The sequence below is a fragment of the Triticum aestivum genome, chromosome 2A (assembly GCF_018294505.1).
Source record: "Triticum aestivum cultivar Chinese Spring chromosome 2A, IWGSC CS RefSeq v2.1, whole genome shotgun sequence".
NCBI classification, from domain to species: domain Eukaryota; kingdom Viridiplantae; phylum Streptophyta; class Magnoliopsida; order Poales; family Poaceae; genus Triticum; species Triticum aestivum.
The window spans coordinates 530,971,664-530,997,301 of record NC_057797.1 but is presented as its reverse complement, the minus strand read 5'-3'; the positions used below and the strand labels follow the sequence as shown (position 1 = coordinate 530,997,301).

Below are 25,638 nucleotides of genomic sequence, written 5' to 3'. Positions count from 1 at the left end.
GAAGAATTTCAAGAAGGAGCGGGCGGATTGGGCTACTGAAAAATCCGCTTTAACCAAATGAGCAGAAGACGCCGAGGCTGCACTAAAACTGGTGGTGGACGAACTGACCAGCATAAAGCGGCACGTGCATGCCATGACCGCTACTATCTTTGGTAAGCCAGTTTGATTTATGAATTGATTCGGCCGTCTTACAGAGCTGCCGGTTTGTTAACCCTTTGTGATATTTCAGGGACACGCATCGGTCACTTGGGGTCAGATGTGCGGAAGAAATTGAAAGCCGCCTACACGTTGATCGAACAACTGTACACTGGTGCACAGCGGATCATCTGTACTGCATCCCACAACAATCCGGCACCCACTTTGATTCAGGACACTCTGAAGAAACTGTCGGTGCTTCCTGCCCGGGTTGAAGAGCTGAAGAAATCTGCTGCTTGAACCGGTGAGATCAATGCCTTAATCCGGGCAAAAGCTTGGGTGCCGGATTTTGATCCTATTGAAGCGGCTCAGGGCTATCCCAGCTTTAAGGAAGACGGGTCAGAGTTTAGTGAAGCGGATCTGTGAGCAATAAACCGGGAGGTGCGTCCGTTAGCTTGTCAATTGGCTGAAGAAGCGGACTTGTCTCATTATCAAGCCCAATATGACAATCAAAACAAGCGAGTAGCTGCACCAATTCATGAAGCGGAAAATCTTATCCCTCCAATCCGTAAGCATACTTACACTCCCGATATTGAACCGTTGTTGCTGATCCATGATGAAGCTGTCTTTCGAGCATTAATGGGAATCAACTGGACAACTGTTGATTTCCAGCCGCTGGGTAGAGAAACTAAAGTTGAAGCGGCGCGGGATGACCCACAACCATCAGGCCAGGCTGGTGACCAAGCTTGAACCGGAAGCCGGTTTAAACTGCTTCTCCTATGAAAAACAATGATCTTGTTTTGGGCACCGTGTTGCCTTGTAATAGGCTAGCTGATACTCTTGATCTTAATATGCCTTCGTGCATAACCACTACAACTTGTGCTTCCTTTGGGTGATGAACTTTCCAAAGTATTTTCTGCCATTGTTGGGCATGAAGTTGGCTTAGCCAATCTTGAAGCGGAGGTTTCATAAACCCACACTGTTGGAGGAGATAGCAGCTTCTGTATATATATAATGCCGGTTTACCATGTAAACCGTGCCAGGTTATAATAAAACACCGTGTTACTCCATAATAGGATGTTAATAAAAAATCGAACCGGGCAAATAGTCTCCGGAAAAAATGGACCGTGTTCCGTCAATTGACAGCATGAACCGATTTAAAATTTTGTCGGTTTAAAAAACGCAACAAAAGGAAAGAAATATCTATCAAAGAAAATTGTGAAGCAAAGGCAATGATAAAACCGTTTGCAAAAAGAGGCTTATTTGAGCCTGATCAGATGGCATTACCATGGTCGGACACGACCAAGCTCCCGATAGGTGTAGCTATGGTTCAAGTCAGCCAGGTCCCCAAATGAAACCGTGGCATTTATGCCGATCAAGAGGCGTGGCAATGGTTCGGGTTCGACCAAGCCCCCAAGTGATTCTGTAGCCTTAGGCCGATCAAGAGGCGTGACTGGTTCAGACGTGACCAAGTCCCCAAGTGATCTAGTGGCTCTCGCCTATCAAGAGGTGTTGCATTGGTTCGGACACGACCAAGCCCCCAATTGATATAACATGATGCTTTTGAAAAGCTAACTCAAGGGGTAAACCAAAGGCCGCTTTAGAACAACTCCGTGTAACCACACATGATGTAAAAGAACAGATACCCCGCTTTAGCTGATGTTCCGGTTTATTATATCATAATATATACATCGTCTTAATATGTACATAAGTAGAGCCAATGGCTCAGGTATAGTAAGGCCGAAGATGAGCTATGTTCAACGGCCTGCTGGTCTCCTCCTCTGATGTACGTGAGTCTTTATGCTCTCGAATATCGATCAGATAGTATGACCCGTTGTGCAGATTCTTGCTGACCACGAAAGGTCCCTCCCAAGGTGGGGATAGCTTATGCATATCAGTGTGATCTTGTATGAGCCGAAGCACCAAATCTCCTTCCTGAAAGGTTCTGGTTCTGACTCGGCGACTGTGATAACGACGAAGATCCTGTTGGTAAATCGCTGAGCAGGCGGCTTCTATGTCACGTTCTTCATCCAATAGGTCCAAAGCGTCTTGCCGTGCTGTCTCATTGTCCGCTTCAACATAAGCCGCCAACGAGGTGAGTCATGACGGATATCACTGGGGAGAACCGCCTCCGCTCCGTAAACCATGAAGAACAGTGTGTATCCTGTTGATCTGTTGGGTGTAGTATTGATGCTCCATAACACAGATGGTAACTCTTCTACCCAACAACCCGGTGTTCTCTGCAAAGGAACCATAAGCCGGGGCTTGATGCCTTTCAAGATCTCTTGATTAGCCCTTTCTGCTTGACCATTGGACTATGGGTGTGCCACTGATGAAACGTCAAGCCGGATGTGCTCCCGTTCGTAGAACTCCTTCATGGCACCCTTAGACAAATTGGTACCATTATCTGTGATGATACTGTGTGGAAAGCCAAACCGGAAAATCACTTTTTTGATGAACTGAACCGCCGTGGCCGCATCACACTTGCTAACAGGTTCTGCCTCCACCCACTTTGTAAACTTGTCAACCGCCACCAGGAGGTGGGTCTTCTTATCTTTGGACCTTTTGAAAGGCCCAACCATATCCAGCCCCCAAGTCGCAAACGGCCAAGTAATTGGAATCATTCTCAATTCTTGAGCCGGCACATGAGCACATCTTGAAAACTTTTGGCAACTGTCACATCGTCTGGCCAGATCCTCCGCATTAGCATGAGCAGTTAACCAATAGAAGCCATGGCGAAATGCTTTAGCTACCAAAGATTTTGAACCGGGGTAGTGACCACAATCTCCTTCGTGGATCTCATGCAAAATTTCACAGCCTTCTTCAGGAGACACATCGTTGAAACGCCCCTGATACACTGCAATGATGCAACTCACCATTGACAATAGTCATGGACTTGGACCGCCAGATTATCTATCGGGCCAGAATCTCATCCTCTGGTAACTCGCCCCGGTTCATGTACGCCAGGTAAGGAAGCGTCCAATCCAGAATGACATGAAGAGATTCCACCAATTGAGCCTCCGGATCAGGAATAGCCAAATCCGCTTCACTAGGGAGCTTGACCGACGGGTTGTGCAGCACATCCAGAAAAACATTGGGCGGGACCAGTTTGCGCTGAGAGCCCAGCCGGCTTAAAGTCTCCGTCGCTTCATTCTTCCGTCGGTCCACGTGGTCCACCTGATAGCCTTTAAAGTGACCTGCAACAATATCCACCTCACGACGATATGCTGCCATGAGTGGGTCCTTGGAGTCCCAAGTGCCAGATACTTGTTGAGCCATGAGGTCCGAGTCACCGAAGCACTTAACTCGACTTAGGTTCATCTCCTTAGCCATCCGGAGACCATGGAGCAAGACTTCATACTCAGCTGCATTGTTAGTACAAGGGAACATTAAGCGGAGAATGTAACAAAACTTATCACCTCGTGGGGAAGTTAATATGACTCCAACCCCCGAGCCTTCCAATTGCCTGGATCCATCAAAATGGATGGTCCAATATGTGTGATCCGGCTTTTCTTCAGGTGCTTGCATTTCCGTCCAATCATTGATGAAATCAACAAGTTCTTGAGACTTAACCGCCGTCCGAGGCACATACTTCAATCCGTGCGGCCCAAGCTCTATAGCCCACTTGGCAATCCGGCCAGTCGCTTCCCGGTTCTGGATGATATCCCCCAAAGGAGCATAACTGACCACCGTAATTGGGTGCCCTTGGAAGTATTGCTTAAGCTTCCGGCTTGCCATAAAAACTCCGTACACCAGCTTCTGCCAATGCAGATACCTTTGTTTGGACTCAATGAGTACCTCGCTGATATAGTAGACCAGATGTTGAACCTGATGCTCCTTACCTGCTTCCTTTCGCTCCACCACAATAGCCACGCTGACTGCACAAGCATTAGCAGCAACATATAGCAGTAATGGCTCCTTGTCAATGGGAGCGGCGAGCACATGCGGATTGGCCAATTGCCGCTTTCAGTCCTCAAATGCTTCATCAACAGCGGAACTCCAGACGAACTGATTCGTCTTCTTCAACATCTGATACAAAGGGATTGCCTTCTCACCAAGGCGGCTGATAAACCGGCTTAACGCGGCAATCCGGCCTACCAGGCGTTGAACATCATTGATGCACTTCGGTTTAGCCAGGGAGGTGATGGCTGTGATCTTCTCTGGATTAGCCTCAATTCCCCTGTTGGACATCAGAAAACCCAATAACTTGCCTGCCGGTACACCAAAGACACACTTGTCCGATTAAGCATCATCTTGTACGTCCTCAGGTTATCAAAGGTATCCTTCAAATCATCAACCAGAGTCTCCTTCTCCCTGGACTTAACCACGATATCATCCACGTAAGCATGTACATTATGGCCAATCTGCTTGTGAAGACAATTTTGTACACACCATTGATAAGTTGCCTGGGCACTCTTGAGCCCAAAGGGCATAGACACATAGTAGAAGGCTCCAAAGGGAGTTATGAATGCCATCTTCTCCTGGTCCTTAACTGCCATTTTGATCTGATGATAGCCAGAATATGCATCCAAAAAACTTAAATGCTCACAACCCGCCGTAGCATCAATAATTTGATCAATTCGGGGGAGGGCAAAAGGATCTGCTAGAAAAGCCTTATTAAGATCTGTGTAATCCACACACATGTGCCAGGTGCCATTTTTCTTAAGGACTAGCACCGGATTGGCAAGCCACTCAGGGTGAAAAACTTCAACAATAAAACCAGCTGCTAAGAGCCTGGCTACCTCTTCTCCAATCGCCTTGCATCTTTCTTCGTTAAACCAGCGGAGGAACTGTTTCACCGGTTTGTATTTAGGATCCACATTAAGGGTGTGCTCAGTGAGTTGCCTCGGTACACCTGGCATGTCAGAGGGCTTCCATGCAAAAATGTCCCGATTCTCACGGATGAACTCGATGAGCGCGCTTTCATATTTCGGATCCAAGTTGGCACTGATGCTGAACTGCTTGGACGAATCGCCAGGTACGAAGTCAACAAGCTTAGTTTCTGCTGCCGATTTGAACTTCAGGGCCGGATCATGCTCCATAGTTGGCTTCTTTAATGGAGTCATGTCCGCCGGATCAACATTGTCCTTATAATACTTCAGCTCCATGGTGGCACAAACCGACTCTGCGTAGGCCGCATCTCCTTCCTCGCACTCCAAAGCGATTTCACAGCTTCCGTGAACTGTTATTGTCCCCTTGTGACCCGGCATTTTGAGCTGCAAATACACATAACAGGGCCGTGCCATAAACTTGGCGTAGGCCGGTCGCCCAAACAGGGCGTGATATGGACTTTGGATTCTCACCACTTCAAACGTCAATGTTTCCGACCTGGAATCATGGTCATCTCCAAAGGCCACTTCCAGAGCTATCTTACCGACAGGATATGCTGACTTGCCAGGTACCACACCGTGGAATACCGTATTAGACGGTTTGAGATATTTATCTGTTAGTCCCATACGACGGAAGGTCTCATAGTACAAGATATTAATGCTGCTCCCTCCATCCATGAGCACTTTGGTGAACTTGTAACCTCCCACCTGAGGCGCCACCACCAGAGCCAACTGACCCGGATTATCAACCCGGGAAGGGTGATCCTCTTTGCTCCATATGATTGGCTGTTCAGACCAGCGTAAATAAACGGGCACGGCTGGTTCAACAGAGTTGACTGCCCGCCTCTGAACCTTCCGGTCTCTCTTGTCCAAGCTAGTGGTGAAGACATGGTACTGCCCACTATTCAACTGCTTTGGGTTGCTCTGGTAACCTGACTGTTGCTGCTGCTGGTTGTAACCACCCTGGTTGTTCTGATTATTTTGATTATTATGTCCGCCCGGATTACCATTAAATCCTGAACCGGAATTTCCTCCACCGTAACCCGGCCCGGATCCCGAGCCACCGCCGGAGCCATGATCATACCGGAAGGCATTAGAATTCTTGAACTCCTGCATAATGAAGCAATCCTTCCGAAGGTGGTTTGCTGGCACCTCCTTCGTCCCATGTCTTGGACAAGGCTGACTCAGTAGATAATTTAGGCGGTCCGGGTTAGGGTTGGGTGCCCCACTGCGATTTGGCGGTTTACCCTTACGTCGCTGGCCCTTGTCCTGCGTGTTGGTATTAGCCACAAAGTCCATGTTACCATCCGCTTTACGCTTGCCTCCGCTACCATTGCCTGCCAAGTGATGTTGCTGACCTTTGGAGTTGATGTTCCTCTTTCCCTTCCCTGCCTTGTCATCATCAGATTCGGGATCCTTGGTACTATTAGAATCAGCATACTTTACCAAAGCAGCCATGAGGGTCCCCATGTTAGTGCAATGGCGCTTCATCCATCCCAACTTTAGCTTTAGGGGCCCAAACCGGCAGTTGCCTTCCAGGGTTAAGACTGCAGTGTCAGCGCTGATGCGGTCTGATGAATGCAACACTTGTGAGACCCGGCGCACCCAATGAGTCGTCGATTCTCCTTCCTCATGGACACAGGCAGCTAAGTCCACTATCGACATAGGCTGCTTACATGTATCCTTGAAATTACTGATAAACCGGGCTCGTAATTGGGCCCGTGAACTGATAGAGTTGACCGATAAGCTTTTTAACCAAGTGCGGGCCGTTCCTTCAAGCATCATGGTGAAGTACTTCGCACATGCTGCATCATCCACATCAAGCATCTCCATGGCCATCTCATAACTCTCCACCCATGTCTCAGGGGTTGATCCGCCGTGTAATTTGGTACCTTGCGCGGGCCCTTGAAATCCTTGGGCAGGCGCACATTGCGTAAAGCGGGGACAAGGCAAGGCACCCCAAAGAGCTAGAAGTAACACCGGGTTCGACCGAAATAGTTGGACGAACTGGTGTGAGCTGCCGAGCCTGATACTGTGCGGCTAACTCGGCCTCCCTACACGCTCGGGCCCGGTCCACCACTTCCTGAGCGTTATCAGCACCACCCGCCGGATTGTTGCCGCAGGGTGCTCCACGTCGTTCATTACTTGATACTGCTGGTTCATCCATCCGCCTGCTATAGCTCCGGCTTGGACGAGGGGTCGAGTGGATCCGGTCGCGGCTGTACGAGTATGCTTCCTGTTGGACCAAAGCTATCCTAAGAAGCTCTTTGACCCGTCGTGTCTCTACCGCCTGCGGCGAGTCACCTTCAATTGGAATGGCCTCCAGCCGTGCAGCAGCGGCAATGAGATTTTCCATTGGGTTGGAGTAGTGACCCGGAGGTGTTGAAACAGCCTGAGGTATAACAGTGTTTTGACGAGGCGGATTCATCGGACGGGGCTGAACCGGCGCACCGGTCCCCAGAGCTTCCGGCTGGTTTCCCTCCAGCGGATTACTGGTTCCTGCTCCTGGGGTGTTGAAAAGGTCTCTAACCTCGAAAACCGAAGGCAAACGGGATCGGTACTTCCTCTTCATGACTTCATGCGACGCGTTTCGGTCCAACATGAACCTGTAGGCTTGTGCGTCTAAAGCAGCCCGCTCCATGGTCATCCTCGCACTCTCAGCTGCCAGGTCCGCCTTGGCCTGGGTGATCTATTCCTTCACCTTCGCAATCTCCGCGTTGTGGACTTCCTGATCCGCCGGATTAGCTTCTGCCATAAGCACAACCAATGCATCAATAGATCTGATAGAACTTGAGCCGGCAGGCGTGCAGAGCTTCCTGCCCCGGCAGCTGTCGCCGCTGCTGAACCGGAGGTTATTGGTGCAGCGGTCGAAGAATGAAGCGCTGCTTGTGTGCCGGCCATGAATATTCCCACTCGGTTGGGTAGATCAGAGGGGTCCGGAATACTGTAGCCTTCGGAACAGCCCCCAATCCGGCCATCTTGTAGCTGATATAGAGATTCGGTTTCTCCAGTTGATGACTCGTCACCGGAATAAACGACGGTCTCGTTGCGAGATTCTGATCCATCCTCGTAACTTCCTCCATGGATGACTCCCACGAAGGCACGCTTCATGGCCGGTTTAACCCGGGCGGACCGCGCACGCTGAGCCATTTTGACGAGGTCGGTGCAGATGTCCGGCTCAGGGCCCGGTTCACCGATCTTGCCGATGAAAACGTGTATGCCACCAAAGGGGACCCGGTACCCGTACTCAACTGAGCCGGCCTTGGGGTCCCAGCCTGCATCATCGATGTAGAGCTTGCCGTGACGACTCTTAGTCATCCGGCCCACAGCGTAGCCCTCGAGTCCTTCAAAGCGGCCCTCCAAGAACTTGAAACCATCGTGCGATAGCCCCACGGTGGGCGCCAACTGTCGTTGTTATGTCACGGCAGATGTCCTAGAGAAAGGACTTGTCGTGGAGCCATCGCGACGGGTTAGCTTGAAGGGGTTAAAGTGGACACAGGGACGCAAGAGAGTTTTATACTAGTTTGGCCCCTTCGATGAAGGTAAAAGCCTACGTCTAGTTGTGATGGAATTGATGGGGTTTCGATGACTAGGTAGCAAATAAGCTTCTCCTAAGTCTTGAGTTATTTTCTGTTGTCCTTGAACCGCCGCCGGGTCGTCCCCTTATATACACGGGTGACGCCCGTCGGTTCACAGAGTCCCAATACCGGCTCATAGATGTGTCCGGTTTGGTCTCTACTTATTTCTATCTTATAATACAAGTTAAATACCAACGCCGGTTTACGGCTACAGGCCTTGAACCGACCATGGGCCTTGAGCTCTCGTCTGCCTTCTTGGGCTTTGACATAATTAACTACTGATGAAGTTAACCCGGCCCAGATAGGCCGGTTTACGCCCAGTAGTAATATCCCCAACACTACGGGTTCGAGAACTATGTAGACATGACCGAGACACGTCTCCGGTCAATAACCAATAGCGGAACCTGGATGCTCATATTGGCTCCTACATATTCTACGAAGATCTTTATCGGTCAAACCGCATAACAACATGCGTTGTTCCCTTTGTCATCGGTATGTTACTTTCCCGAGATTCGATCGTCGGTATCTCAATACCTAGTTCAATCTCGTTACCGACAAGTCTCTTTACTTGTTGCGTAACACATCATCCCACAACTAACTCATTAGTTGCAATGCTTGCAAGGCTTGAGTGATGTGCATTACCGAGAGGGCCCAGAGATACCTCTCCGACAATCGGAGTGACAAATCCTAATCTCGAAATATGCCAACCCAACAAATACCTTTGGAGACACCTGTAAAGCACCTTTATAATCACGCAGTTACGTTGTGACGTTTGGTAGCACACAAAGTGTTTCTTCAGTAAACGGGAGTTGCATAATCTCATAGTCATAGGAACATGTATAAGTCATGAAGAAAGCAATAGCAACATACTAAACGATCGTGTTCTAAGCTAATGGAATGGGTCAAGTCAATCACATCATTCTCTAATGATGTGACCCCGTTAATCAAATGACAACTCATGTCTATGGCTAGGAAACTTAACCATCTTTGATTCAACGAGCTAGTCAAGTAGAGGCATACTAGTGACACTCTGTTTGTCTATGTATTCACACATGTATTATGTTTCCAGTTAATACAATTCTAGCATGAATAATAAACATTTATCATGAAATAAGGAAATAAATAATAACTTTATTGTTGCCTCTAGGGCATATTTCCTTCACATTCTCCATCTTATTTTATACCATCTCACCAATATTATGCAGCTCCAAGAAGATCAACATTTGAACAATCACATGTTAAAGACCGTTTCAATCACAACGAATCGGTCCAGAGCTCAAGGAAGAAGAAAGATGCGGTAAAGCGAGTTTACCGCGTGAAAAGAGATGGTCGTAAGTGTGCTACTTTAGATTTGATCTCAAATAACAAAGAGCCAATTAAAGTGTTGACATTGGCTACAAAAGGCAAAGAAGTGAAGCAATCAATTGATAAAAATCAAAGTGCCAAATCTGAAGAAAAGAGGTTGAGGGTGCACAAGGCCCAAAACGAGTTGCCATTGGTTGAAACAAAATCACAGCCGACATGCTCACTCGGCTTATCATATTGGCAAAAGAAGAGATTACAAAATCTTAGTGCACAAGAGCTGAGAAAAAGAACATGGCATGGGTTCCCAAGAAGATCAATCAAGATAAAAATGATGTGCATGCTTCTATTGCAACAAGTACAATAAAAGTGAAGAAGGAAAAGAATGAAAGCAACAAACAATTAAGCCGAAGGTGCGCATCACAACATCAAAATCTTCGATTAGCACATCATCCATTTTCTTCAACCATATTGTTGATGCCTTTGCCATGGAATTCATCCCTAGGTATGATCAATTACCCTTCATGGATTTATTTTGATCCATGGATGCAACATACTTTTCTATATCATGAGAGGGGATTACCAAATTACTATACATATGGTTAGTTACATTGTTGCTAATACAAAGGGGCCGAAATATTTTATTCCTATTTTATTTGTTTATTTCGGCCATACATAATTTGGTGGGTGAATTCTACATGGACCTCATGTTAATGGCTGATATTTATCTATCGCCCTAAGAATATGTCAAAGCATGGCTGGTGTAGTATCCTAACACTGTCCTTAGTTCAATTGGAGACCAAAACAAGCATCATGCCGCTTAAAATATTTTTTCACAATAATCAAAACCGAATATAAAATTTTATTCGGTTTGGAGCTTTTGGTTGCCATACATATTGAGGCTTTGGGTGATTCGTTATGAGTAGTACAACAAATATCCAAGGGTAAACAATTTTCTGACGAATCACTTATAGTTTATCTTGGGGTATGTCTAGATACAAAATTTACCTTGGATTGCATTAAAACTGTTCATATATTTAGACATGTCAATTGAAGAGAGTTGGCATAGCAAGCATCCGGCTACCATGTCCGTCATGGTGTATTGCATATTTATCAATAGTCGATGCTTATTCTTGCCAACACAGGTAAGGCCGAATTGGATCTCACTACCTCGGCCACTAATGAAACTTTTATGCAGACAAAGTAAAGATTCGAGAAAGTTCATTGTTGATTATCTGCAAGATCCTAGCAGAAGCGTGGACAATATGGTTGATAGATGGTTTTGACATGCGTACCTATGAAACTTTATAGTCGGATTAATGAAGTTGAGAAAGTCACCCAAGCTTGCATCAAAAAATTCACACAAGCAATGGCCAATATAAACTTATCGTCCTAAGCATATGCAAAATGGCCGATGTAGTGTTGACATTGTCCTTAAAGCAAGCTATGTGCAAGTTATTTTTCGGCACACAAGCTTTGCCGAAAAACAGGGGGCATGTTTTGACACCAGATTTTGGCACGATCAAGAATTTAAATAATATGGCTTCAAATGGAGAAGTGATCTACATAAAAAAGTTTCGTATTGTCGATATGAACATCTTTGAAGTTTAGGCCATCGCCATCCGATCTTATCTAGAAGGCCGAAGTTGTATTCAAAATACCAAGATTTTGTATTCAGAACACTATTCGGCTGATTACGCTCCCAGGACTGCCTCGTATGGAAAAATGATCTACATGAATTGTCTTCGTCTCGTCGAAACGATCGATTTTAATATAAATATCGTCTTAATCTGAGGTCGTATGCAACCCGTGGAGGCAAAACAAGGTCAGAAACAGAAGCTGCAGAGTCATTTCGGACCGACCGAGTTGATTTGATCGGTGAGACCGAGTTTGTCCAAAAATTTACCAGAAAGTTGGCAATGTTGACTCGATAGGACCGAAGCAAACCAATCGGTGAGACCGAGATTGATCCGTAAATTACAGAAGGTTACAGAGAGTTGGCCACGTTCACTCGACGGGACCGAAGCAAACCAATCGGTGAGACCGAGATTGATCCGGAAATTGCCAAAGATTCCTGCCCGAGTTAGGTTAGGGTTTTTGATGTTTTGGACGGAATTTTTAGTACTTTTCTTGTACGGAAAGTCCAGCCGCCTCATAAATAGATGAGAGGTGACGGCCGATTGAACAACACACAATCGAACATATCAATCTATCATCTTTTACCTTTACCTTTATCTCCCTCCCTTGTTCTTCTTTTTCCTCGTTCTTCGTTCGTTCTTCTTGTTGTAGGGCGACGAACCTCGAGGACCTAGGGGCGATCAGGTCGACCTAGGACAGCCCATAGCTACCGCGCGCCTTGACGGGGTCTCTCCCGGGCGCGTGGGGTTTCGGGTCCTTAAAAGCTCCCGCCGGATTGCTTGCGTACCGCGCTTTCGGATGGGTCTCCTTTGACGTGAGCTGCGGTGCATCACCCTCGGCGTTGGAGATACACGGTAACGTGTCCGTGTGCGATCAAAGGGTCCAGCCGGAACCGCATTGATCTGATTTGGAAGCAAAGAGCAAAAAGGCGGGGGTTGGTGCGCAGCGAGTTTAAAATTGAGATAAGCCCGGGAAGGCGACGTTGCGCGCTCTCGTCTCTTCACTCGCCGGGGCCGAATGAGTGGTCCTCCTCCACCTCCGCCTCCAGTCCCCAAACCCCCCAACCTCTCGCAGAGGCAGAGGCAGAGCAGACCCACCGGCTGCAAGGCTGGACCACCGGCCACGAGGCCACGCGTCAGGGAAACACCCTCTCCCTCTCCGAACGAAAATGGAGGTGGTCGTCTCGTCGTCCACCTTTGCCGGGCCCGTCCTTAATGACGCGCGGTAATCTATCGCCCGAGCTGAGCTTCTACAGTCACCGGAGGTCCGGGGAGCACTGTGAAGCGTCACATGGGATGGGCTTGTATGTACGCTAGCTGCACATTTATTACGGCAGTCGGCAGGTCGCCCATCCCCATCGCGGCCGCCGTCTCCCCCTTCTCGCCTCCAGCTCCAGCTCCAGGTCCCGGCCCGCTTTAAATCCGCCCCTGGCCTCCCTTCCGGCCTCCCTCCCTCCATCGCTCGCTCGCCGCTGCTTAGTGGAGTAGTATAATCAGTACAGATAATTATTGGCAGCCAGATATTTTCGTCCGCTCAGTTCAGTTCACCACTGCCGGTGGCCGCCAGTGCCCGGATCGCCGATCGACACATGGACGCGGCCATATCCGCCGCCCACGAAGCGCCGCCCGCTGTCGTCCTCGTCTCCGCCGGCGCCAGCCACTCCGTCGCCCTCCTCGGTAAGTCAAGCGGACCGTTTTCTTTCTTCCTTTCTTTCTTTCTTTCTTTCTGGGCGGGGGGAGCGTTTCGTCGAGCGCCGCCTCGGCGCGCAGGGCGGGGATTCTTTCCTTCCAGTTGTTTGGGCGCAGCAGTGGGGTGTGGGTCGCGGTGCTGACGGGTTCCGCACCGCGGTGGCGGCGGCTTGTGCTTTGTAGCGGGCAATGTGCTGTGCACGTGGGGCAGGGGAGAGGACGGGCAGCTCGGCCACGGGGACGCCGAGGACCGGCTCGTGCCGACGGTGATCACCGGCTTTGAGGCGCCGGGGATCACGTCCGTCATCTGCGGGGCGGACCACACCACCGCCTACTCCGAGGACGAGCACCAGGTCTACAGCTGGGGGTGGGGGGATTTCGGGAGGCTGGGGCATGGCAACTCCACCGACGTGTTCACGCCCCAGCCGGTCAAGGCGCTGCAGGGGATAAAGATCAAGCAGCTAGCCTGTGGGGATAGCCACTGTCTGGCCGTCACCATGGCCGGTGAAGTGCTCAGGTAAGCCGGCTAGCAACACTTGGTATATACCAGCTGCCTTTCAAAAAGTGCAACATATGTGCTACCGAGAGGACTTTTCGTCAATTGATAAGATCGCTGCATTGCATTGCTCTGGTTGATCTTCGAGTGACTGTTACTCTAGTCTGAACTTCTCATACATGCTTGTTTTAGTTGGGGGCGTAACCAAAATGGCCAGCTTGGCCTTGGAACTACTGAAGATTCGCTGCTCCCACAAACGATTCAAGCTTTTGAGGTACAATATTCTTCTTATGTGCTATTTTTAGATAGCAAATGCAAATATATGATACAAGGAAAAGAAAATCTAGTGTCATCTTCCTTGATACTTGTCCATGACAGCAATCTTTTGATTGCATTTTGTTACGGTAGGGATCCCCTACCGGGGAAGCGTGCCATGTGGAAATAATTGCTATGATTTGTAGTATTCGATATACAGACCAACATGACATGTAATGTAGGTGGGATCCTGTCAGATTACTGTGATGGGCATTCCGTCATTTATACGTAGGTACCACTCTGATATAGACATCAGTGAATAGCACCGTGTTAATGATAAACAAATAACCTTTAAGTATACTTATCTTCTAAAAAATTATCAACAAATATAATAAAACTTGTGTGGGAATGCAGACATGCTGACCTTCTAATGAATATGATGTGCAAGGTTATTAAGAGCTAATGGTCCAAAATGTGTAGGGTATTTCTGTGAAGATGATTGCTGCTGGTGCCGAACATACTGCTGCAGTAACTGAAGATGGCGAAATCTATGGATGGGGCTGGGGTCGATATGGAAACTTGGGTCTTGGTGATCGGAATGACCGATTAGTTCCTGAAAAAGTATCTTCAGTGGAGGTAATGATCTAATTGGCATGACTTGCTTAACATTTACATCCACAGACACACTCCTACTAATGCCTTCATCAATTGATCCATAAAAATGGAATATTCCATTTCCATCTATATCTGTGTTCTGTAGTGGTATTATCAAGCACCCAACATATCCCTGTTAGTGTTATCATAGAACTAATTAATGATGAATATGATGGACCAGTATTCAGAAACAAGGACTGGCTTCCTGTCTGGGGCAGTACTACCCATGTATATTCATGCTTCATAGTTAAATAGCTAACACTTCAGAAGAATCTCTAAATGGAAACATCTGGAATACTAATTGTTCTTTGAGATGACTAGTAGAAGCTTATATATCCTCATCTAGCCATCCCCATCCAGTCCTCCATATGTGATTCTATTCATTGAAATTACATTTTTTTTTTGGAAAAGGAGGCTTACCCCCGGCCTCTGCATCCGACTTTTACATGCAATGCTGTCTTCTACAGTTCCGACTATGGAAGGCGTTAGTTTATTTTTTGTCTCGTCTTCTTACTTGCTCTCTTTGTTCTTATGCTTCCAGGTTTATCTTTATTTTGTTACTTGCACTTTTGTAGGGAGAGAAGATGGTGCTTGTTGCATGCGGATGGCGCCATACCATTACTGTTTCCTCCTCCGGTAGTTTGTACACTTACGGTTGGAGTAAATATGGTCAGCTTGGTCATGGCGACTTTGAAGATCATCTAGTTCCACATAAAGTAGAAGCCTTAAAGGATAGCTCTACATCCCAGGTACTAGCTAATACCAACAACATTCTGTGTTACGCAATGTTTATGATTATATCTTCAGGCAAGTCCATAGCCATAGGGCAGGGCTTGGGATATCTAGAGGCAATGTAGTGTTACTTTTGTAGTCCTCCAAGCAACTCAGAACCTATCACATGCTATTCAGCCTGCAGAATTCCTCGGGCTGGACTAAAGTCTTGGTGCTATCAAGTTTTCTTTTGTTACATACTGCATATGTGCTGATTGATTGGTGATTGAGGTCTGTGAAGAAGGTTAATAATATGTACATATGCTCTATCTCATTTAGATTTCAGGTGGATGGAGGCACACAATGGCACTTACATCAGATGGAAAACTTTATGGATGGGGATGGAACAAGGTCATTATCAATGTCCATCTACTTTTCTTTATCTGTCATATAGTTGGTATCTGTGTAAAACTACACAAGGAAGTCTTTTATTGCGTGGTTTTGTTCACGATTTCAAAAGACCAAATACTCAAAATGAATCTCTAATGTGGTACCCGGCCGTAATCAGTTTTGTATATGCATTGATTACTATGGTGCCATCATTTCATGACAATCAAAAGATACCTCTACACAAAGAAAACAAAATAAGACTTCATATTAATTTAAACATGACCAACCGAGTTTCAGAATGTGATCATTTATTATAATTTCTACTTGGAGAATCACCATTGTTTGCTAAAGTGCAACCACTTTATATAGGATAGATTTAAGTCTTTACAGATGCTTGGCTTTGGTAGAATGTTGAGAGTCATAACTCATCCGATCGGGCTATACAACACTTAGTTTTTACTAATGAGTAATGACTAGCCAGAATGAATGGAGTTCTGTCGGATCCTAGATTTGAGCCCTTTCATTATCCCTGTTGTCATTCGATAAGTTTTTTCACAATGCTACAGCTAGTGGTGGACTGGTTTTTTGTGATCTCATTCATTTAAATTTATTATTGTTAAACGGTGCCTGTATGCTGAGCTTGGCTTGAATTCCGACTCTACTTTTCTGCACTGGCATATTATGGTCGACATATTATGTTCCCAGTGTTTCATCTTTCACTTGTCCAGGTGGTTTATCTTTGCCTGCACTAATCGTCTCATATTTTCATCTGCAGTTTGGGCAAGTTGGAGCTGGCGACAATGCTGATCACTGTTCCCCAGCACAGGTTAATTTTCCAGAGGAACAGGTATGGCATGTGTTTGGGAGTGCTAAATGATCCATGGAAGTCATAACCAGCAAATTTATGCTCAAAGTCGTCTCATTGATTCACGTGAATAATAATCAAACTTCCATACCTTGTGGTGGTACTGCAGAAAGTTGCCCAAGTTGCTTGTGGATGGAGGCACACTCTTGCTTTCACAGAAAAGAAAAATGTGTTTGCATGGGGAAGGGGTACCAGTGGACAACTCGGTCATGGGGAAATAGTTGACAGGTGGTTCCTGTTTAATGTTTTTATTCAAGCACTCATTTGAACTAGCCCTTGATCACCTAACGTAAACTAACAAAATATCATTTTGCACAATCCTGAAGGAACACACCTGTGATTATTGATGCCCTAAGCCCGGATGGTCCTGGCTCCAAGAAGCTGGAATCTTCAGCAGCTATTCCCTTTGCAGGTTGGTACCAAATGCGCTCTAGCCACAGATACTAGTAGGCGCTCGTTTTCAGACAGACAACTAATGGTACTTCGTGATGTTTTTAGCTAAAATTTGGGTGTCACCCTCTGAAAGATATGCTCTTGTTCCTGATGAGAAGGTGAGCTCATGCCTAGTAGACATGCAACCTCTTTCTCCTTGCGAGAATATGAAGTTCTTTTACATACCGTTGGACTGTCACTGAAGATTGATCCGTGTCGATCTGTAGGTTGCCAAATCAGGCGATGTCAGCGCACGTGGCAATGGTGCGGATGCGAGTGTGCCCGAGAACGATGTAAAGAGAATGCGCGTGTCATCCTAGTTCGATGACCTATCATCTATGCACCTCATTAACCCTAGCACTACTATCAAAAAAACCTTGCGCATTGTTCACCAGTTTCCACCTAGTGGTGTCCAGTTAATGTGCATTCCGTTCTGCCAAAGTACTTTCCAGAAGAGGAGCCTCCTTCTCCTGGCGTTGAGATGATGTATCAGCACCTATGGTGTATAATTCACCTCTTAGAGGTGGCTAGTAGAATCAACCTGGACCTGTGTTTGGAATGTTTCAGTAGCTGCATCCGACACTTTGTTTGGACGGTACAATCAATAAGCTATACGTTCTTATCCCTATTTTCAGTTTTTCATAGCTCAATCTGGACTAAATTGTTTTTATTTTGGAAAATATACTAACGGTAATTTCATAACAAAATGATACATTATTGTTTTTTCAATGAGCTAATGAAAATGAAATGAGATAAACATTTTTTTGGGTCCCTCAACTGTCTACACAATTCCCTTTTGGACCACTTATACTAGACTTAAACATGCTCTTTGTGGTGCCTCCTTTTTTTCCGAGAGTATGTGAAACGCGTACCATTCATTCTACTTCTTTATAGATTTTTTTGACAAAAAGGATTACCCCTGCCTTTGTATCAAAGCGATGCATGCAGCCATCTTATTAACTAAAAGGTCAAACAAGTGTGTAGTATGATACAAAAACTCATTAAGAGATAAAAAAAGGGAGAACTCAAAGCCACAACTGGCAAAACATAGAACTAGATGCCTATACACTTATCCTCTTGTTGGACCGCCATCCAAACCAGTTGTAGTTATCCCGTGCTACCGTCTCACATTGGTTGCACCCATATGTCATATGCTCCTTGGCTTCCGCACGGCTAAGTAACGACCATGTACGGATCCAGCCAGTTGCTCTGAAGATCACGTGCAAAAATATTTGTGATGTTTTGCCTGTTACAAATCACGTCATTTTGACAGTTTCATATGGCCCAAAATAATGCACACACTCCGAGTTGAATATGCGCCCCTAACTTATGCTCTACCCCGTTTAGCCAAGTCCCAAAAAGGGGGTTTATGGTATCAGGTGGTAAAAAGCACATGCACAGTTCGCCGCAATAGTTTGTCAAGTGGACAATCAAGAAACAAATGTTGGATCGATTCATTTCGATCGCAGAAACATCGCTTACTACTCTCCCAATTACGTTTTGCCAGGTTATCCTTAGTCAGGATCACTTCTTTGTGTACGAACCACATAAAAAAACTATCTCTAGTGGAACCTTAATTTTTCAAGTATGTAGTGATTTTGAGATTGGACCAGTGTGTTATGAAGTCTATATACATAAACTTCACTGAGAATACTCCTGACACTGAAAATTTCCAGTGTAGTGTATCTAGCTCATTAGAAAGGCCGATTTGCATCACCCTGCATAAGATGTAGCCATCTATCCCATCGTTCCCCTAGAAGCGATCTTCTGAACTGTATGTTTAAAGGAACTGATCCTAGAATTATACTAATGAAAGCCTCTTTTCGTTGTACAATATTGTAGAGGGTTGGATATTGTATGGCGAGCGACGTGTCCCCTAGCCACGTAACTTCTCATAACCTACTTGAATTGCCATTCCCGACACTGAATTTGGTCCTATTGAAAAGGCTACCTTTGTCCGCATGAGCCCCTTCCAAAAGGATGAATCATTCGACTATGCCGTAACTTGGGCAAGGGTCATGGAGTGTAGATACTTGTTACGCAATAACTATATCCACACTTCCTCGTCCTCAACGGGAAGTCTATACAACCATTTACTGAGTAAGCATTTGTTCTTTATCTCAAGGTTTTCTATAACTAAACCTCCTTGATCCTTCGGCCTGCGAATTATATCCCACTTTGCCGGCCTATATTTTGATTTAGTCTCATCACTCTCGCAAAAGAAGCATGATCGATAAAAGTCATCTTTTGCGTACCCCCATGGGTACCTCAAAGAAGGACAACAGGAACATCATTATACTTGTAAGCACGAAATTTATCAGGATTAGCCGACCCCCATAAGACATAAGTTTGCCCTTGCAGTACCTAAGCTTTTTTCTCAAATAGATCCTCTATGCACTTCCATTCTTTCTTGGTGAGATTTCAGTAGTGAATTGATATTCCCAGATTCTGAATGGGAGAGACCCCAACTGCTACTTGTGATCTGCGTTGGTATTTCCCCGAAGAGGAGAGGATGATGCAGTACAACAGAGGTAAGTATTTCCCTCAGTTATGAAACCAAGGTTATCAATCCAGTAGAAGAATCAAGCAATACTATGTAAATAGCACCTGCACATAAACAACAAATACTTGCAACCCAGCGCGTAAAGAGGTAGTCAATCCCTCAACGGTTATGAGCAAGATTAAATTGTATATGATTTGATAACTAGATCTAACTAAATTGCAAAGTAAAATAAATAAAAGAAAATTGCAGCAAGGTATTTTTAGGATTTTTATATGATAAAAGATAGACCCGATGTTCATAGTTTTCACTAGAGGCTTCTCTCAAGAAAATAGAATACAGTGGGTAAACAAATTACTATTGAGCAATTGATAGAAAAACAAATAATTATGGCGATATCCAAGGCAATGATCATACATAGGCATCACGTCCGAGATTAGTAGACCGAAACGATTTTGCATTTACTACTATTACTTCACACATCGACCGCTATCCAGCATGCATCTAGTGTATTAAATTCATGGAAAAACAGAGTAATGCATTAGGCATGATGACATGATGTAGACAAGACAAACTCATGTATGAATAAACCCCATCTTTTTACCCTTAATGGCAACCATACATACGTGTCATGTCCCTTTCTGTCACTGGGATTGAGCATCGCAAGAACGAACCCATCACAAAGCACCTCTTCCCATGGCAATATAAATTAATCTAGTTGGCCAAACCAAACCAATAAATCGGAGAAGAAATACGAGTCTATATTAATCATGCATAAAAGAGTTCAGAGAAAACCCAAATAATATTCATGGATAGATCTGATCATAAACTCAAAATTCATCGGATCTCAACAAACACACCGCAAAAAAGAATTACATCGGATAGAACTCCAAGAACATCAAGGAGAACATTGTATTTAAGAACATCGAGAGAGAAGAAGCCATCTAGCTACTAAGTATGGACTCGTAGGTCTATGATAAACTACTCACGCATCATCGGAGGGCAACAAGGTTGATGAAGAACCCCTCCGTGATCGTTTCCCCCTCTGGCAGAGTGCTGGAAAAGGCCTCTAGAGTGGATCTCATGGTTCTAGAACTTGTGATGGCAGAAATAGTATTTCGTGGACTCCCCTGTGGGTTTTGGGATTTATGGATATTTATAGTCAAAATTAGGTCATACGTAGCCCGCACCTACCCTCCTGGGCGCGCCCTAGTGGGTCATGGGCCCATGCTCCCACGTCTGGTCTTCCCCCGAAGCTTCTAGTGTTCATTATGTCCAGAAAAAAATCTCCAAAAAATTTCGTGGCATTTGGACTTCGTTTGGTACTGGTATTCTGCGAAACCAAAAACAAGCAAAAAAAACAGCAACTGGCACTGGGCACTAGGTTAATAGGTTAGTCCCAAAAAATGATATAAAGTTGCTTGTAAATATATATAAAACATCCAAGATTGATACTTTAATAGCATGGAACAATAAAAAAGTTATAGATACGTTGGAGACGTATCACCAACTTACACCCAAATAACTGTCTATAATTGTCCTGCTCTTCCTTGGCGCGTCCAACATAGAACATTTCACTTTTGTTAAAACTAGATGATTCCCCGCGCATTGCTGCGGGAATATATGGTCAAAAAATAAACATTGATGATTAGGTAGAATTATGATTTTGATGATCAGATTACTCTTTCAGTCACATGGAACAATGTTATAAGTTCAAGGGGAAAGAGAAATTTACTTTTCACTGTCCAGTACAATTCTATGTGTAGGTGCTAATAACGGGAATTTTGCACCAACCAAAAATTGGAAGTACATTATCAAAGACTTGGTCATTACATACTTCCCAAATGCACCAAGTCTCTGAATAGCAATTCCCATGGCAAATAGTTTGTTTATCTATTCTTTAACAATCTCTATCCCTCCAATAATTTGGTTGCCTGTTCTCCATTAGCATTGCAAGGCAAAAGAAAATTCCAAGGAAAATACAACTATATTCCTTGACATGAGTACTTGAGCCGGCATAACATTTCCAAAGAAAATTGAAATGGAATAAAAGATCCCTCAAGTTTTAATATGCCCGCCAAAATACTAAGGCACGCCATGGAATTAGGAGCCCTGTTGGATTAGTAACGCTGGATGTCAATAAGGAAGCTCGTAGTTATACAAAATAGCAATAGATGTATTATTGTTCCCAACAAAAAGATTGATCACATGACGTCATGACACGGGAGGATAAAAGACAGATGCATCAAGTAGCAGAACGGAGCAAGAACACAACCCACTTTTTATTTTTTTGCATTTATTCTCAGCGTAGATGAATTATACAATTAGAAAAACAATACTGCCATGAGACTATACATATAAGATCCCTTGCCAGACCACAAGTGAAAGGCAACAAAATCGTAAGCGAGAGTAATAAACATGGTCACAAAACTGATGGCACCTCGATTGGTAATGGCCAATTAGCAAAGGAGAACGCCCTCAATGTTGTGGTTCTCTACAGTATATTCCATGAAGATTTGCCCCATGTTACTCACAATAAGAAGGGAACATTACTTGGAGATGCCAAATCATTTTAAAGCAACCCAAATATGAAGATTTGAGCACCACTTCACTACTCCTTTGGCAAATTTTGGGTCATCCCCACAATCAAATTGACAAAAAATGGAATAATCCAATGAGTCTACACCACCAACAAAAATAAAATCATGTACATTTCATAGAAATGTACATATTAATATAACAACAAAGTTCAACGAATTGATATACTGAACCCTTTACAAACTGGTGATGCACAAATATTGAACCATACATAACTGGTGATTATTTGCTAGATTTAGGTGGCAATGATTACCATGAAGGTCATGATAATGGGAATGAAGAAAGCATTGTGAATGAAAAATCAGAATATAATTTGGAATCTCATACGTTCAAAAGAACTCTAGTGCTGCAAAAATAAAACAGTGTTGGAACTATGAAGTTTCTTAGAGGAAGACAAAACATATCTTACCATCATAGTGCAACGATGAAGTATTTTTCAAGAATAAAAAAAATCATTGGTTGTCAATGATATACCAAACACATGGTGTTGAATGACAGAACATTGATGCACTTTTAATATGTAATCCATGTCTTCATCTGTTGGGATGACAATATAGATCTCAAAGTTTTCCGTACAGTGACGAAACATGAGTGGTATGACATCAACTTCACTAATTTATATCTTCTATATTTCAAACGAAAGTTGTCATGTGGCCAAAGCCCCTAGCCAACTTCATGAAAAAGAGAACGGACCTGTGCCGACACATAAATAATCACAATGGTATGCATCAGTAATCCTATAATTATGATACAATACATGTTCTTTTGAGATCAATATAGTGCAAGAGGGAACGTCAGATTAACTTTGCATGACCTGGCAGGCATGAGACAATTTTGGAGCAAAGGTGCAGACACCAACCTGATGTTGAAAACTATGGGAGCGATGTCGCTCCACTATCTGAAGGTTTTTTTTACGGGAGCACGGGAAGTCGATTGTTGAGAGGCGGCGGCATCATCGCTTCCGTACAACATGGAGGTGGCGGAGGTCGTTCTTCAGGAGGCAGAGTCGTTGAGGTGGCCGGGGTTGGGCGCCTCAAATCTGCAGCGTGGTAGTTCTGCACCGGATCTCCCTCCCCCTCTCCCCTACCTCTGGCGCCCCCACCCATCACCATCTCTCCCCAGATTAGATCGAGACGCAGGTGAGGCGACGACCAGATCCATGTCGCGATGGAGGTGGCTCCAGTGAGGTCCTCGCACGCCAGGAGAAGGAGAGGAGGATGCGGCGGCATGGGGTGCCTGTGCTCGCCCGCGTGGAAGAACGCCGGAGCGGTCGGCTGCAGGGCATCGATGGTGCGTGGGTAGTGAATGGGGGCATCGCCTGCTGCCAGGGATAAGAAGAGATCAACCGATGGGCTTCTCTTGATCGGTTATTACGCCACCTCATCAGTTACGGAAGCCCAAAGAGGCTCGCTTATGACTTTGTTACCCCTGAAACAAAAAACAAAACGACTTGTTGATACTGATCTGGCGAGCGATAATATTCTGTGATGGGTAAAAAAGTTAATTATCAAAATAAATGATGATGTGGCAGTTAGTGGGTTACTCCTATTTAATATTGATGATGTGGCATGGTGATGATGTGGATAGTGTGCATGTTGAAAGAATAGGTAGAAGTGGGGAGCAACTTCTTAAGAATGTTAGATTGATTTCCAACCCAGAAAGTTGTTCGAAGAGACATAAATCAGATTCATATTCCTAGCCTTTTGTCAAATCAAGTTCCATGAAAATAATAGTATCATCTGCATATTGAAGAATGAAAACCCCACTATCCACGAGATGAGGAATAAGCCCACTGAAATATCGTGGATGTCGCCTAGAGGGGGGGGGGGTGAATAGGCGCTTTAAAATAATTACGGTTTAGGCTTGAACAAATGCGGAATAAACCTAGCGGTTAGTTTGTCAAGCACAAAACTACAACAACTAGGCTCACCTATGTGCACCAACAACCTATGCTAAGCAAGATAAACTACTAGGTGATAGCAAGATATATGACAAGAAACAATATGGCTATCACAAAGTAAAGTGCATAAGTAAAGAGCTCGGGTAAGAGATAACCGAGGCACGCAGAGACTAGTCCGGTGGTAGAGCGGTACATGGCCGGTACAACCTTCGGACCAATCCTGGAGCGGTACACATAGACCATGGGTTAGTACACAAAGCACAATGGACAATGCTTACCATACCATGAGATCACTTGATCCCACTCAGTGTATCTTCTACGCTTTGTGTGATGATCAACTTGAATCACTCTCTCTACTTAGTCTTGATCAAACTTTGACTCTTTCCAACTCTATGACCAATCTTTGGATAATTCCTTAATACCACCTTGGCCAACTCATAAACTCCTTGAAGCCAACACATGTACTTCAAGAAATGCCTATGGAAAATCCTTCAAATATAACTCAATGCAACCACTAGTCCATAGAGAATGTCATCAATTACCAAAACCACACATGGGGGCACCGCATGTTCTTTCAATCTCCCCCATTTTGGTAATTGATGACAATCACTTTCAAGAGAGTTTATATAAGGAATTATGCATCACCATGCAATGCAACAACCAATGATGCAGGAGAATGAGATGCAAATGCTTAGGAAAAAAACCAAATCAAGGAGAAGACTCTAAAAACCTTCTCGACAAAACTCTCTGAAACGAAGACTCTGAAAACCTTCTCCACAAAACTCTCTGAAAGTTCTCCCCCATTGGCATCGATTGCCAAAATGGGCGAAAAGCTTAGAAGGCCAATATAAAAAGTGTTCCTCCATAAATTGTGTATTTCTCAACAAGATAGTGGAATGCCTTACACATATCCAAAGGTAAATACTTGGAGGAACACAAACTATATTGAGGCACAAAGATTGCTAAAGAATGATATGCCACAAGGACATAACAAAGAGAGACACAAGCAATCAAGCAATCAAAAGGTACCAATTGAAGCAAGCAATCAAAGGATATCAATTGAACCAACTAGACCAAAGATCCTACGAGCCACATGAATAAAGGATATTATGATATGAGCAAAGGAGTGTTCTAAAGAAACTAGAGAAGCTCCCCATGATTTGTGCACGCATAAGAATAATTGTATCTGGATACAGAGTGCACAAAATAGGATCATAGCTCCCCCACAATCAATAAAAACTTACAACAAGTGCAAGTGATCATATAGGAAACAAAGCCCAGTACTTGCAACAAACACATGGTTGAGCAACAAGTAAAAGATGCAACTTAAGAATGGGCTCAACCAAAATGATGTGTGTGAGTCAAGACAATGCACTTGAGAAGACTTATGTATGGATGATCATTAAGCATCAATAAAGTCTTGAAAGAATGAGGCACATGGTGCAAGGCCTATCATTCCCACACACAACTAGCAAATGGGTTCACAAGCTTACTAATGAGCATATAAAGAACCTATGCTTGTGACAACCCGTGGTGAAGATAGAAGATGAAAGCCTCATCAATAGGAGGGATAACAATTAAGATGGCAAAAGCCTCGTAAAGGTAAGCATGAGGAAAATAATCTTCACCACACAAGAGTGCATCAAGATGCAACGATAGAAGACACG

At 44.8% G+C, this 25,638-nt stretch overlaps 1 protein-coding gene across 1 annotated transcript; it reads left to right on the top strand.

Moving 5' to 3' along the window:
* The first annotated feature begins 12,589 nt into the window (after positions 1 to 12,589).
* Positions 12,590 to 17,601, top strand: LOC123189260 (ultraviolet-B receptor UVR8). Its single transcript, XM_044601636.1, has 11 exons — positions 12,590 to 13,158; positions 13,354 to 13,687; positions 13,859 to 13,940; positions 14,402 to 14,557; positions 15,151 to 15,324; positions 15,626 to 15,697; positions 16,452 to 16,523; positions 16,651 to 16,769; positions 16,868 to 16,953; positions 17,040 to 17,092; positions 17,201 to 17,601. Exons 1-11 carry the CDS (start codon positions 13,071 to 13,073, stop codon positions 17,291 to 17,293), a joined length of 1,329 nt encoding a protein of 442 aa, XP_044457571.1. The 5' UTR covers positions 12,590 to 13,070; the 3' UTR covers positions 17,294 to 17,601.
* The last annotated feature ends 8,037 nt before the right edge of the window (positions 17,602 to 25,638 follow it).

Coding starts and splice junctions, on each gene's coding strand:
- LOC123189260 (XM_044601636.1), top strand. CDS start 13,071: ATGGACGCGGCCATATCCGCCGCCCACGAAGCGCCGCCCGCTGTCGTC. Junction 13,688..13,858: donor ATGGCCGGTGAAGTGCTCAG/GTAAGCCGGCTA, acceptor TGCTTGTTTTAG/TTGGGGGCGTAACCAAAATG. Junction 16,770..16,867: donor CATGGGGAAATAGTTGACAG/GTGGTTCCTGTT, acceptor ACAATCCTGAAG/GAACACACCTGTGATTATTG.